Source organism: Prunus avium, chromosome 2 (assembly GCF_965620075.1).
Source record: "Prunus avium chromosome 2, drPruAviu1.hap1.1, whole genome shotgun sequence".
NCBI classification, from domain to species: domain Eukaryota; kingdom Viridiplantae; phylum Streptophyta; class Magnoliopsida; order Rosales; family Rosaceae; genus Prunus; species Prunus avium.
In genome coordinates, this window is record NC_142285.1 from 27,362,642 (window position 1) to 27,373,958 (window position 11,317).

An 11,317-nucleotide genomic window follows, 5' to 3' on the forward strand; every position below is an offset into this window, starting at 1 on the left:
GCTCCAATAGTTTAAAACCAGATTTGTCACAGGATAATTCTAACAGTCAACGGGCTGCAAAACAAAACCAGCACCAACCACAAGTCATTCTTCTGTGTGGCAGTCCGGCAGCACACACACAAGGGAGGGATCAAGTCATATAGCCACGTGGTCCAGACTACCGTATATAAGAATTTCTACAACCACGGCAGCCTTTGCCGCCAATGTTGGTGATGGAGCCACAACACAACTGATATTTGAACCAGACTGAAATAATGATAATAGTAAAAGGTTGTTTGCTTCTTGTCATGGCTGTTTTGAGCAAAATGAAATGCTTCAAAACTCATTGTGTCTAAAATTAATCTCTGAATTATAGGATATTGGTATAGCCATGAAGTGAGAACAAAAAGGCCTCGCTTTGGAGTAAAAGACTTGTTGCTTCCTCCTAAAAAGTTATACACTACCTACATAACTGCACTAATCATAAGGAACATATATACATCACTTCTCTAATCAACACTCCAGAAATCCGATCCAATGGGAAAAGGTAATTAAAAAACTTAACCATGTTGACTTTCTTTCTGAAAATAAATATTTTGAACACACAACAAAACCCCTTATATGCAACAATGAACAACACTCAAAGTGTTTGCTTGCCATCTTCATCCATGGTAGAAACTGGCATTTTCCATAACTTGGAGTTCTTCTTCGGGTCATCGGTAAGACTGAGATATGTATCCTCTTCTTTGAATGTTCTAATGAATTTTTTAGCACCCATCATGATTAGCCTTTCAACCATGAACAATTGGTAGTTATTTCCAATCACGGGATCCAAAATGTGGCTATAGTTTGATGAGTAAGCCAATTTGTATCTGCACATAGGGGTCAGAAATAAGAATCAAGGTCAGATGCGATGTTGTATGATAACTTTAATCCCGAGAACAGTTCTTTAGAGCCAGAAAGGACCCTTTTGATGCACAGGTATAAGGACTGTCAATTCACAAAGCAGTTTACCCCACTTGACATGAAAATATATTAACATACAAATAATACCTCTGCTCCTTCATAATAAAGAAATGTAAACACATGAAAATTCAGTTTCCATTGTAAAACTTGAACCAGTGTTGGAAGCTCCCAGTTAAGAAATAGTAACAGGAGGAGCATATTACAGTAGTTCAACAATCACTCATAGTGACATGTGAAAGATTCTCTCATCAATATTCAGAACTCCAGTATTAAATAATTTAAGCTCATAAAATTTATCTTTTGTCCCGACTACTATAGTATCAACCAACTGAAAAGTTCTTAGGTGAAAGAAAAATAATAAGTAATTTGAATCATGCACATTTTCTGTCAATGTTATCCTAGACATTTTCTACCAATGGTAATCCTGAGCTTAAATTTCATACCCAACCAAGCAGTCCTCAGGGATTATTAGGTTAAAGTGTAACTTGCTAGAAGAAAAAAACATGAAAGAATGAGAGAGCAACCTTTAACAAAGATGCACGGAAAATTGTTGGTTGTAGCATGTAAACATACAGATTTTCATCTTTAAAGTAGATGGTCCAGAGAACATGAGAAGGATGTACCTGACTGAGAGAGGCGAAAAAAATCCTGGCGTCCTTTCATTTGAAGCAATAAAAAGAGTTCGTCCAGGTGGGACCCATTTTTCAATTCTGTGGAGAATAAACTCTGGGCGTGTATCCCTGTCCAGATGAGGATGCAGGGTCCTGTTAACACCAAACCTGTCCTTCCTGGTCTTAATTTTATCGCCACGACGAACATGAATTGCATCATAATCACCAAGGAGTGCCTTAATCTGTGGAAATTTGATCAAAGTCTGTAGTGGCACTGACATGTACAGGAAATAATTTGAGGGCACAATGCAGAAACAGAAGGACCTATGGTAATTTTGCGGAAACAGTTACATACAAAGATAAAATTCTTTCTTCAAAATCAAACTGCTATAACGAACTTATTATATACTACATACTACAAACTTAAGCAAAATAGAATCATAAAGAATTAAAATGCAGACCCATATATCAGGAATATTGTGCCTCCTAGCTATTTATAATTCTATTCCATGATGTTGACCACAACCACAACCACCACCACCACCAACACATACTGTAAATTATTTTTTATGCGATTGTAAAGAGGGGGTGGGGGGGTGGGTTACATGTTAAATCACATGTCCTGTTCAGCTATTTAGCGGTTATCTTATGCGCATCCTGGTCTCTAATTACTCAAAACACGCGTGTCTCTCATACCATTCAAATTTACCATCATTATCATATGATATACAGTGTTACTAAACTTGAAATAATTTCCAACTCTTAATTGTATTACCGTGATCCTTGATAAGTTACTGTGGTCTTTAATATTATGAATCATTCGACAACCATACTTGAAACAGATTCTTTGTTTTTTCCTTCCTTCTAACATGCACAGAAAGAGGAGTGCTAAGATATTATTATTCATCAAAATTCAATTTGCTTTAAAATGTAATCAATTATAACTTAATCCATTTCAAGTTCCCAAAATCTTACAAAATAAGATACTCGATATCTGGCGAAGATTAACCTAAATGAATAGAGCAGCTAAAGTTGAGGTAAAATTCCACAATGCAAGTTGGTGGGTACAGGTAGTCAGATAAATCAACAATTCAAGCAGCAATCAAACATCTTACAAGTAGCCACTATAAATTGTGAATACTAGTTCACAATCATACTCTAAACAGAACCTACAAACTTAAGCGACTAGAGAGTGATAGATATTGATGTGTTTCCCAGCAACAATTCCAACTTTAGTTACAATGCTGATTGACAGGCTGAAAAAATTCAGTACCCAATTACTGGAAGCTAGTTACAATGAATATAACTCAGAATCATGTTGCAGAATAAGAAAACAGAAAAAAGAGCATTTGTTTGGAAGCTTAATGTAATTGTATCAAATATGGAAATAAAACTTTATGGGATTCATATAATACATACCTTGTCAGCTACATTCCTTAAGTTCTTTGCTGCCATTGAGGGGAGAAAGGAGTATGGCAAAAGTATAGCACTACGGTCATTTCGATCCTTGCACTCCATAAACCTAAATGGCTATCATTATGAATTCCTCAAACAACCAAGATTGAAGTTTAAGTAATACTCACGTAACATAGCCAAATGAAACATATTTTAGTTTTCTGAACAAATGCAATCCAAATAATGGAGTCTTTCAAGAAATATAAGTGATTATTTTTTATAAAAAAAAAAATATCAAACATCCTTATCAGGGCCATTGCAACAGGTTCATTTATAGTTTCAGAAAATATCTATAAGCATTGAAATAATAGTCTGCAAACTGTATTTGAAGGTCTGTCTTGCATTAACTAAAAACCACATTTAACTTTTCTTAGTAACAAAATGCAAGCACAACTTTTATCTCAATTCAAGTGACAGCCGCATCATTCAAACAAATAAGAAGAGGTTTTGTTCCCTCAAGAAAATCTTAAAGCTTCCAGCAATAAATGAAAAAAAAAAAAAACAGTTACCATGACAGAGGGCTTGCAGTTCTGTTTATCAGCAAAAGATTTGAGAAATGACTGTTCTCTTTGAGATCAACCCGACTAACTTGTTCCACATGAGCAACTCCTCTAGCTCCCAACTTCATAGTTGTTGTTAGCACCTGATACCACAGTTTTGAATTGTCTAAAATTACTGGTACAGTGTCCGATATGAGGTCCATATCATACAAAGAGTCCATGGAACAAGACTTTGCTGCCCACCTAACAAGTAAAAGGAAGCCAGTTCACATTGTATGCTTTGTGTACTGTGGTTAATAAAAATGTATTTACAAACACTATGGAGGGAAAGTACACATCTAAACCTATCACGTATCAATATTATATTTCTGAGGAGATTACAAACTTGAAACAAGAATTAATGCCATTTTCGCAAAAAGTAGCAGTGGAATTCTTCCACAGGCCTAAAAAAATAAAATCTCTTCAAACCCAATAAAGAAGTTCAAAACCAAAAAAAAAAACTTACATTTCTTCTGAATTTGCAGTATTTGAGCAGCGAAGGATCCCTTTCTTATTGTGTATTGGGTTGATACACATTCTGGAAGGCATTACAAAGGTTCTGCAAACAACAGCAGTAAAATACTACACAAGATTACAAAGGTACTCAACAGATATGAACCAGGTGGCGAAGTTCATGGAAATTGGGTGAGTAGCTCTGTACTAACTATGATCAACTTATTCCAAATTTTATGAAGCAAATCTAGACATATGACAAATGGTTCAAGCCAAATCCTATTCATAACCCATTAAACTAATCCTTATCATAATAGAGCCAAATTTCCACAACTCTCGGTTTTCCTCAGCAACCACACAGAGCATAAACTCTAAAAACAGAAATAAAAACAAAAGGAGAAAACAAAAAGAAATCTAATAATCCAAAACATGACATGAAATACCTCTTAAGGAACATGGCCTCTTCAAGAGCACACCGGAGGCTGGACTCCTGGTGGCCCAGACCTTCACAGGATTCACAGTGCTTTCCAGGGCAATCAATTCTGTTACCCCAGTAGAGGAACTTTTCGTGGCGATTCTGGTCATTGTTCTCGGACTTGGTCACACTTTCTATGGCTTTTGGGGAGGATACAGGGTTTGTGGAAATGAGAGAGGCAAAGAAGAAGAGGAGCGCAATCGCAGCTATGCAGAAGGCAGGGAAGATGATTGAGGAACTGGGTCCCGACTTGGACCTTAGGGTTCTGTGAAATGCCATTAGAGTTGGACAGGTGCGGAGCCAGGATTGTTTGTTTGCCTGGACTAAACCTCTAAACAAAATATAATTTGTTCTTTCTCAAGAATAGAAGGGAAAATAATCTGTGAAATGCAAAGTATACAACTATTCCCTGTGAGTTTACGAGTCATCAGCTCCCTTTTACACACTAAGGACAATTGCAAATGTAGCAAGACGAGAGGCGAAAATAAGGCACTGATGAATATACAGGTATGTGGATGTAGATAAAGCATAAGTGGAACCATAAATCGAGCACTTACTTCCAGAACTCTAAATGAAATGAAAATAGGGTTGCTCACAGAATCTGTGCAAGCAATGTATCCTGGTTTCTCTTGATAGTCTATTCAGGCACAAAGTAGAAAATCACCTCAACATACAAGGGGGCAGCAGCCAGGAAGAAACCAACAATAAACCTTCAATAAAGTAGAAATCTTTTTTAAGTTTGCACAATACAAAGACCAATTTGCTCAATAAAATTAAGAATTTATCTATTCATGTTGTATTAAGCACCTAGTAATCAGATGGGGATTAATTAGTTAGTTTAGAATGGGGATTAGTTGGTTAGCTTAAAAAGTTAGTTCATTTAGTAGGGTGTTGATCAACAAATACATGTCATTCTGTAATATGTTCTTCATTGATTAAATGAATAAAAAAAGTCAGTTCTGATTTTGTTTCATACTAAACTCTTTGTTACGATCTTGGAAGGAAGAGGTTCAACCATGCTGTCGATTTCAAGTAAGATTTCATGGTGTGCAATTTTACAACATTATAAAGCCTTGATCAACCTGTACCATGTCTTGACAAAAGATTTCCATGGCTAAGTATCATCCTACCCAAGGGTGGAAGCAGGGCTCAGTTAGGCTGGGCCAGTGCAGGATCATGAAAAATAAAAAATTGAGTGCTAATTTTTAGGAAGCTCGCCCATCCTAGCGAAAACAACCCCATACTACTGCAACAAAACTTAGCCTACCCTCTCCTTGAGTTCACTAAGACACAAGTCCTTCGGTTCGAGTCCCGGGCAACCCATTACAATTAGCATATGGAAATCGTGTGTATATAAATCCAATTTTTTAAATTCATTTCAAACCCACCCACACATAATAGATGAAAAACAGAAAGTTATAGCCCATGTCTATGAAAATTCATGTTTCGGCTCTCGATCCTACCATGCTAGAGGAATTAGAACCTTCCCTTTTTCCCCCGGACCATTTAGAAATTTTGTATTCAAGGACATAAAAACCAAACCCACTGTAAATAACAACAGGATAAATGCCTATGTCTATCAAATTGTGCAAGGAAGGCCACACTTCCCTACCCGTCATACAGTAAATTGACGTTTTTGTAATTTGCGTAATGTGAATATGATTAAATCTGATATTTCAATCCAAAATCTAACAATATCCTGAGCTACATTGTCAATGTCATCTTAAGCAGAAAAGAAAATACAAATATGTGCAAACAATTTGAAAAAATAAAAAACAGATTCAAACGGAAATATCGATCTAAACTTATTTCCACCACAAAGTTTGATCCAAACAAGTTTTTTTAATTTCTCAACCCTCTGTTCAGGAATTCTGTTGAAATTTTGAACAAGAAAACAAGAAATACCTTTGGAATTGCCGAACTCGGAAGTGTGGCACTGTGGGAGTGAGGGTGAGAGTGACAGAAAGGAAAGATCAAAAAGAAGAAGGGGGAAGTAAAGGCTGCTCGTCATGGGTTGGCTCACCGGCCTGCTAGGCGTGGGTGTCTTACTAAAATTCTTAAATTTGTGCGTGGGTGTCCATAGTAGCAGGCCCAAAGGTTAAAAAGGCAGGAGCTTTCGTTCATTCAGTTATGAAAAGGCTCAAGCTTTCATGCCTGATATTTTGCTGCTTCTCTAGCCAAGTATTAAATATGCAAGTCAACTCAAAAGTCAAACATTTTTCAGCTTGAAGCCTTCAACTGTCCACTGTCTCCTGATCCTGTAATTTACAAACCCAACCCATCATCCTCAACGGTCAATTAACCCCAAGACATTTGAAAATCAAGCATGGCGAACGATGTCCGTGAGATCTTTGTGGTTTCAGCAGCTGGGCAGGGCCATCTTCAGCCTTGCACGCAGCTCTGCAACCACCTGAACTCCCGAAATTACCAAACTACCTTCGTCGTTCCTTCCTCTCGCGCCATCCCCTCCTCCTCTTTCACCCGCCAAAACCCGCTCGCCAAAATCCTCCATCTCACAGCTTCCCCGGGCCCACCCAGCCCCGGTCCCGACCCGCTCCGCCACAAAGCAGCACAAGAGCTCCACGACCACCTCGCCGACCTTTCCAACATTCCCGATATGCCCCTCCCTCTCTGCGCCATCGTAGACTTTCAAATGGGCTGGACCAAGGAGGTCTTCTGGAAATTCCACGTCCCAGTGATCGGATTCTTCACATTCGGCGCGTACGCCGCCGCCATGGAGTGGGGCTCGTGGAAGGTCCGAGCCGGAGACATCCGACCCGACGAGCTCCGCCTAATTCCCGGCCTACCCGATCACATGGCTCTCACGATTTCCGACATTAAAAGAAGGCCAGCCGGTCCCCCACGTGGCGGTGCGAACCGGCCCCCCGGCGGAAGAGGAGGGGGTGGTCCGCCTAAACCGGGAGTCCGGCCTCCGTGGGTCCCAGAGATAGAAGGCTCCGTCGCTCTGATGTTCAACACATGTGACTTCCTGGAACGTCCGTTCATCGAGTACATGAAAACCCAGATGGGGATGCCAGTATGGGGCGTGGGCCCACTCTTGCCTGAAACGTACTGGAAGCCGTCGGATTCACTGCTCCTCCCTGAGCGCCCGATGAAACCACACCACTGGCGGCAATCAAACTACACCGAAGACGACGTCGCACGATGGCTGGACTCAAAGCCCCGCGGGTCCGTGTTATACGTGGCATTCGGCAGCGAAGTGGGTCCCACAGTAGAAGAGTATCCCCATTTGGCCAGTGCATTGGAGGAGTCGACCCGGCCGTTCATCTGGGTCATCCAATCCGGGTCGGGTGACGGGTACTACCCAGATGGGTTGAACAGCAAAGCGGGTGAGAGGGGTTTGATAATATGTGGATGGGCACCACAAGTGTTGATACTGAGCCATAAATCAACAGGTGGGTTCTTATCACACTGTGGGTGGAATTCAACCGTGGAAGCCATTGGCCGTGGGGTGCCCATTTTGGGGTGGCCCATTAGGGGTGACCAGTTTTACAATGCCAAGTTGGTGGCAAAGCATCTCAAGATTGGCTATGGAGTTTGTGAAGATTTTACAGAAATGGTTAAGAAAGAAGACATAGTGGAAGGGATAGAGAGGTTGATGGGTGATGAAGGTGTGAAGAGACAGGCCATGGAGATAGGGAAGAGGTTGGAGGACGGGTTTCCTGCGAGCTCCGTGGCTGCATTGGATGTTTTTGTGGATTTTATTAGGCCAAAAACCAGCTCAGAAGTTTACAGAATAGTTTGACGGGTCCAGTATGGTTTTTGAAGCCTTGGAAGTTTTGATGGGGTCGTTGGTGATTTGTAAGTTGTTCTGGCTATCCTTTTTTTTTTTTAATAGATAAATAGTTGCGCACATTGGTTGTATAATTTGGGGTGGTTGGATTATTGTAGGAGTTCCCTTAAAACTTTGTAAGTAATTAAAAACACCATCTTGGGGTTCAAAAGTTGAGTACTCTAGGATGTTCATGAATGAGAAGATAGTCTTATGAAAGGAAAAGAAACAGAGTGATTCATTCATATTTTGTAAACTTATGATTCAAACCCCAGTTTCCAGCACTAATTTTTGTTTTATAAAAAGGGCCACCCAATAACTACAATAGTCTTGCATTTGTTGCTCTTATGCGTGGCCAAACAAACTATCCAAATTATAATCACATGAAGCTTTGGGTCTTACTGGTGTGCATATTGTGCTTTTTATGTTCAGATTTCGTAAATTAGTTTTAGTTCCCCGTCACAAACTTCAAATATATTTGCAGAACTGACATTGATAAGCTAAATCACTAGTAGCTAACTTAGCTTTCTTCCCTTGTTTCACACTTGACAGCGGCTTCTCTTGCATTTCAAGTTGAGCAGGAGTTTATTATGGATGGCAATACTTAATGGCCATATTATTTTAATCCCCATAGTCTCTATGCTTGCATTCCCCCCGCCCCCGCAACCCCCAAGCGGGCATATTACAGAGCAGAACCTATGCTGAAAACCATTCTGTAAAGTTAAGAAACATGAATTTTCTGTAAAGTTGAAGAAAAGTGATTTTGTTGAATTGTAAGAAACGTAGTCTTGATGGCTAATTCGGCTTTTGTAATTTATCGTTTTGAAACTTATGGGTTAGCTGTTTACCTTCTTCACCTTTAGCTAGCTCGTGCACATTTGAGACAAGAAGAAGCTTCCTGTCAGTTTAAGAGTCCAAAGATGATGGTTTAGTATTTGTATCAATTTAAGACTATGTGAGTGCTTAACTCCATAAAGAGATCAGTGATCTAGGAACTTTATAATTGGTATACTCTTATTTGTAAGAAGTTGGAACTTCTCCATTGAGCTGTTTCTCTCAAATTTAGAGATATTGGTATACAGTTTTTCCTTCTTAATGTGTAAGTGTATCTCAGTGATTAGTATGTATACTTTTATGTATACACTACAACGAGACTCGAACACACATGAAATTAGCGGGTTTGCTTTGACCAACAAGACTATAGTTGAGCTGGTCAGGCCTGTGGTTTTCTCCTACATGGTATTGGGTTTGATTCCTCAGGATGCCTATGTAGCTATTTACTAGAGTTTTCTGCCTCCTAAGATTGCAAGGTTCAACGGAGGTTTCAGTTGTGAATCTGAGTCTGCGAAGCAGGTTTATGGTGAACTTCCGGGTATGCTTCACACAAATATAAATACGCCGGCAAATATGAAGATGATGATAAATGGATTTGGTTAGGGTTGACTAGTATTAAATAGGAACATGAAATGATATGAACACAACTTATTAACATGAACTGCCACTTCTACCGTAAACTATATCAACATTGAGAAATCGTCAATCGGGCGGTAGGGGGCCGGTTGCACTTCCTTCAGGGCTAAAGAATCTGTAACGATGTATCATGTTAGTTGTGTATGCTGCATTGATAGATGTAGGGCTGGGCACGGTACAAGATGACACAGGATGGAGGTCATTCTAGTGTTAATCCCGAATAGGAAAATCGGGATGGGATGACACGGGATGAGAGTTTTTGAAAACACGTTCAAACCATATCAGACCCAAACGGGACCGGTATGATTCGGTATCAATGTTGATATCGTAAAAAATCTGCAAAATTTCATAAATCAAGTGTAATTCAACAAAATAAACAATCAAGATTCAAGAGCCTTGATTAAAGACCAACCTAGAAATGGAAATCTCATACAAAGTTCAAGTGAAATGGAAATCAAATCTCATATAGGCTTTTACAACAAATCAAGCCTAATTCCACGTCCCAGTGATCGGATTCTTCACATTCGGCGCGTACGCCGCTGCCATGGAGTGGGAATCGTGGAAGGTTCGAGCCGGAGACATCCGACTCGACGAGCTCCGCCTAATTCCCGGCCTACCCGATCACATGGCTCTCACGATTTCCGACATTAAAAGAAGGCCAGCCGGTCCGCCACGTGGCGGTGCGAACTGGCCCCCCGGCGGAAGAGGAGGGGGTGGTCCGCCTAAACCGGGAGACCGGCCTCCGTGGGTCCCAGAGCTAGAAGGCTCCGTTGCTCTGATGTTCAACACGTGTGACTTCCTGGAACGTCCGTTCATCGAGTACATGAAAACCCAGATGGGGATGCCAGTATGGGGCGTGGGCCCACTCATGCCGGAAACGTACTGGAAGCCGTCGGATTCACTGCTCCTCCTTGAGCGCCCGATGAAACCACACCACTGGCGGCAATCAAACTACACCGAAGACGACGTCGCACGGTGGCTGGACTCAAAGCCCCGCGGGTCCGTGTTATACGTGGCATTCGGCAGCGAAGTGGGTCCCACAGTAGAAGAGTATCCCCATCTGGCCAGTGCATTGGAGGAGTCGACCCGGCCGTTCATCTGGGTCATCCAATCCGGGTCGGGTGACGGGTACTACCCAGATGGGTTGAACAGCAAAGCGGGTGAGAGGGGTTTGATAATATGTGGATGGGCACCACAAGTGTTGATACTGAGCCATAAATCAACAGGTGCGTTCTTATCACACTGTGGGTGGAATTCAACTGTGGAAGCCATTGGCCGTGGGGTGCCCATTTTGGGGTGGCCCATTAGGGGTGACCAGTTTTACAATGCCAAGTTGGTGGCAAAGCATCTGAAGGTTGGCTATGGAGTTTGTGAAGATTTTACAGAAATGGTTAAGAGAGCAGACATAGTGGAAGGGATAGAGAGGTTGATGGGTGATGAAGGGGTGAAGAGACAGGCCATGGAGATAGGGAAGAGGTTGGAGGACGGGTTTCCAGCGAGCTCCGTGGCTGCATTGGATGTTTTTGTGGATTTTATTTGGCCAAAAACCAGCTCAGAAGTTTACAGAATAGTTTGA

At 41.0% G+C, this 11,317-nt stretch overlaps 3 protein-coding genes across 8 annotated transcripts; 2 read left to right on the forward strand and 1 right to left on the reverse strand.

Annotated features, from left to right (window-relative positions):
- Positions 1–325: 325 nt before the first annotated feature.
- On the reverse strand, positions 326–6,635 carry LOC110769429 (uncharacterized). 6 transcript variants are annotated; one of them, XM_088249189.1, is made up of 8 exons: positions 6,384–6,635; positions 5,143–5,188; positions 4,447–4,809; positions 4,017–4,109; positions 3,521–3,754; positions 2,976–3,078; positions 1,569–1,798; positions 326–851 (listed from the first exon to the last, which is right to left on the reverse strand). In XM_088249189.1, the coding sequence occupies exons 1-8, from the start codon at positions 6,487–6,489 to the stop codon at positions 620–622; spliced, it is 1,407 nt and encodes a 468-aa protein (XP_088105315.1). In that variant the 5' UTR covers positions 6,490–6,635; the 3' UTR covers positions 326–619. The 6 variants fall into 6 exon arrangements, with proteins under 6 accessions (XP_088105315.1, XP_088105318.1, XP_088105317.1 ...); XM_088249192.1 differs by having other exon boundaries at positions 5,036–5,188; positions 6,384–6,487; XM_088249191.1 differs by having other exon boundaries at positions 4,447–4,858; positions 5,036–5,188; positions 6,384–6,487.
- Positions 6,636–6,804: 169 nt separating this feature from the next.
- On the forward strand, positions 6,805–9,193 carry LOC110769428 (UDP-glycosyltransferase 89A2-like). The gene is made up of 2 exons (XM_088249188.1): positions 6,805–8,300; positions 8,824–9,193. The coding sequence occupies exon 1, from the start codon at positions 6,805–6,807 to the stop codon at positions 8,242–8,244; it is 1,440 nt and encodes a 479-aa protein (XP_088105314.1). The 3' UTR covers positions 8,245–8,300; positions 8,824–9,193.
- Positions 9,194–9,715: 522 nt separating this feature from the next.
- Positions 9,716–11,317, forward strand: LOC110769423 (scopoletin glucosyltransferase-like). The gene has a single exon (XM_088248622.1). It carries the CDS (start codon positions 10,286–10,288, stop codon positions 11,315–11,317), a length of 1,032 nt encoding a protein of 343 aa, XP_088104748.1. The 5' UTR covers positions 9,716–10,285.

What these genes read in the sequence shown, in the direction of transcription:
- LOC110769428 (XM_088249188.1), top strand. Translation starts at nt 6,805, where the DNA reads ATGGCGAACGATGTCCGTGAGATCTTTGTGGTTTCAGCAGCTGGGCAG.
- LOC110769429 (XM_088249189.1), bottom strand. Translation starts at nt 6,489, where the DNA reads ATGACGAGCAGCCTTTACTTCCCCCTTCTTCTTTTTGATCTTTCCTTT. An exon ending in CGAGTTCGGCAATTCCAAAG is followed by an intron (nt 5,189 to 6,383) that starts GTATTTCTTGTT and finishes ACTTTATTGAAG; the next exon opens with GTTTATTGTTGGTTTCTTCC. An exon ending in ACTGCAAGCCCTCTGTCATG is followed by an intron (nt 3,079 to 3,520) that starts GTAACTGTTTTT and finishes ATAGCCATTTAG; the next exon opens with GTTTATGGAGTGCAAGGATC.
- LOC110769423 (XM_088248622.1), top strand. Translation starts at nt 10,286, where the DNA reads ATGGAGTGGGAATCGTGGAAGGTTCGAGCCGGAGACATCCGACTCGAC.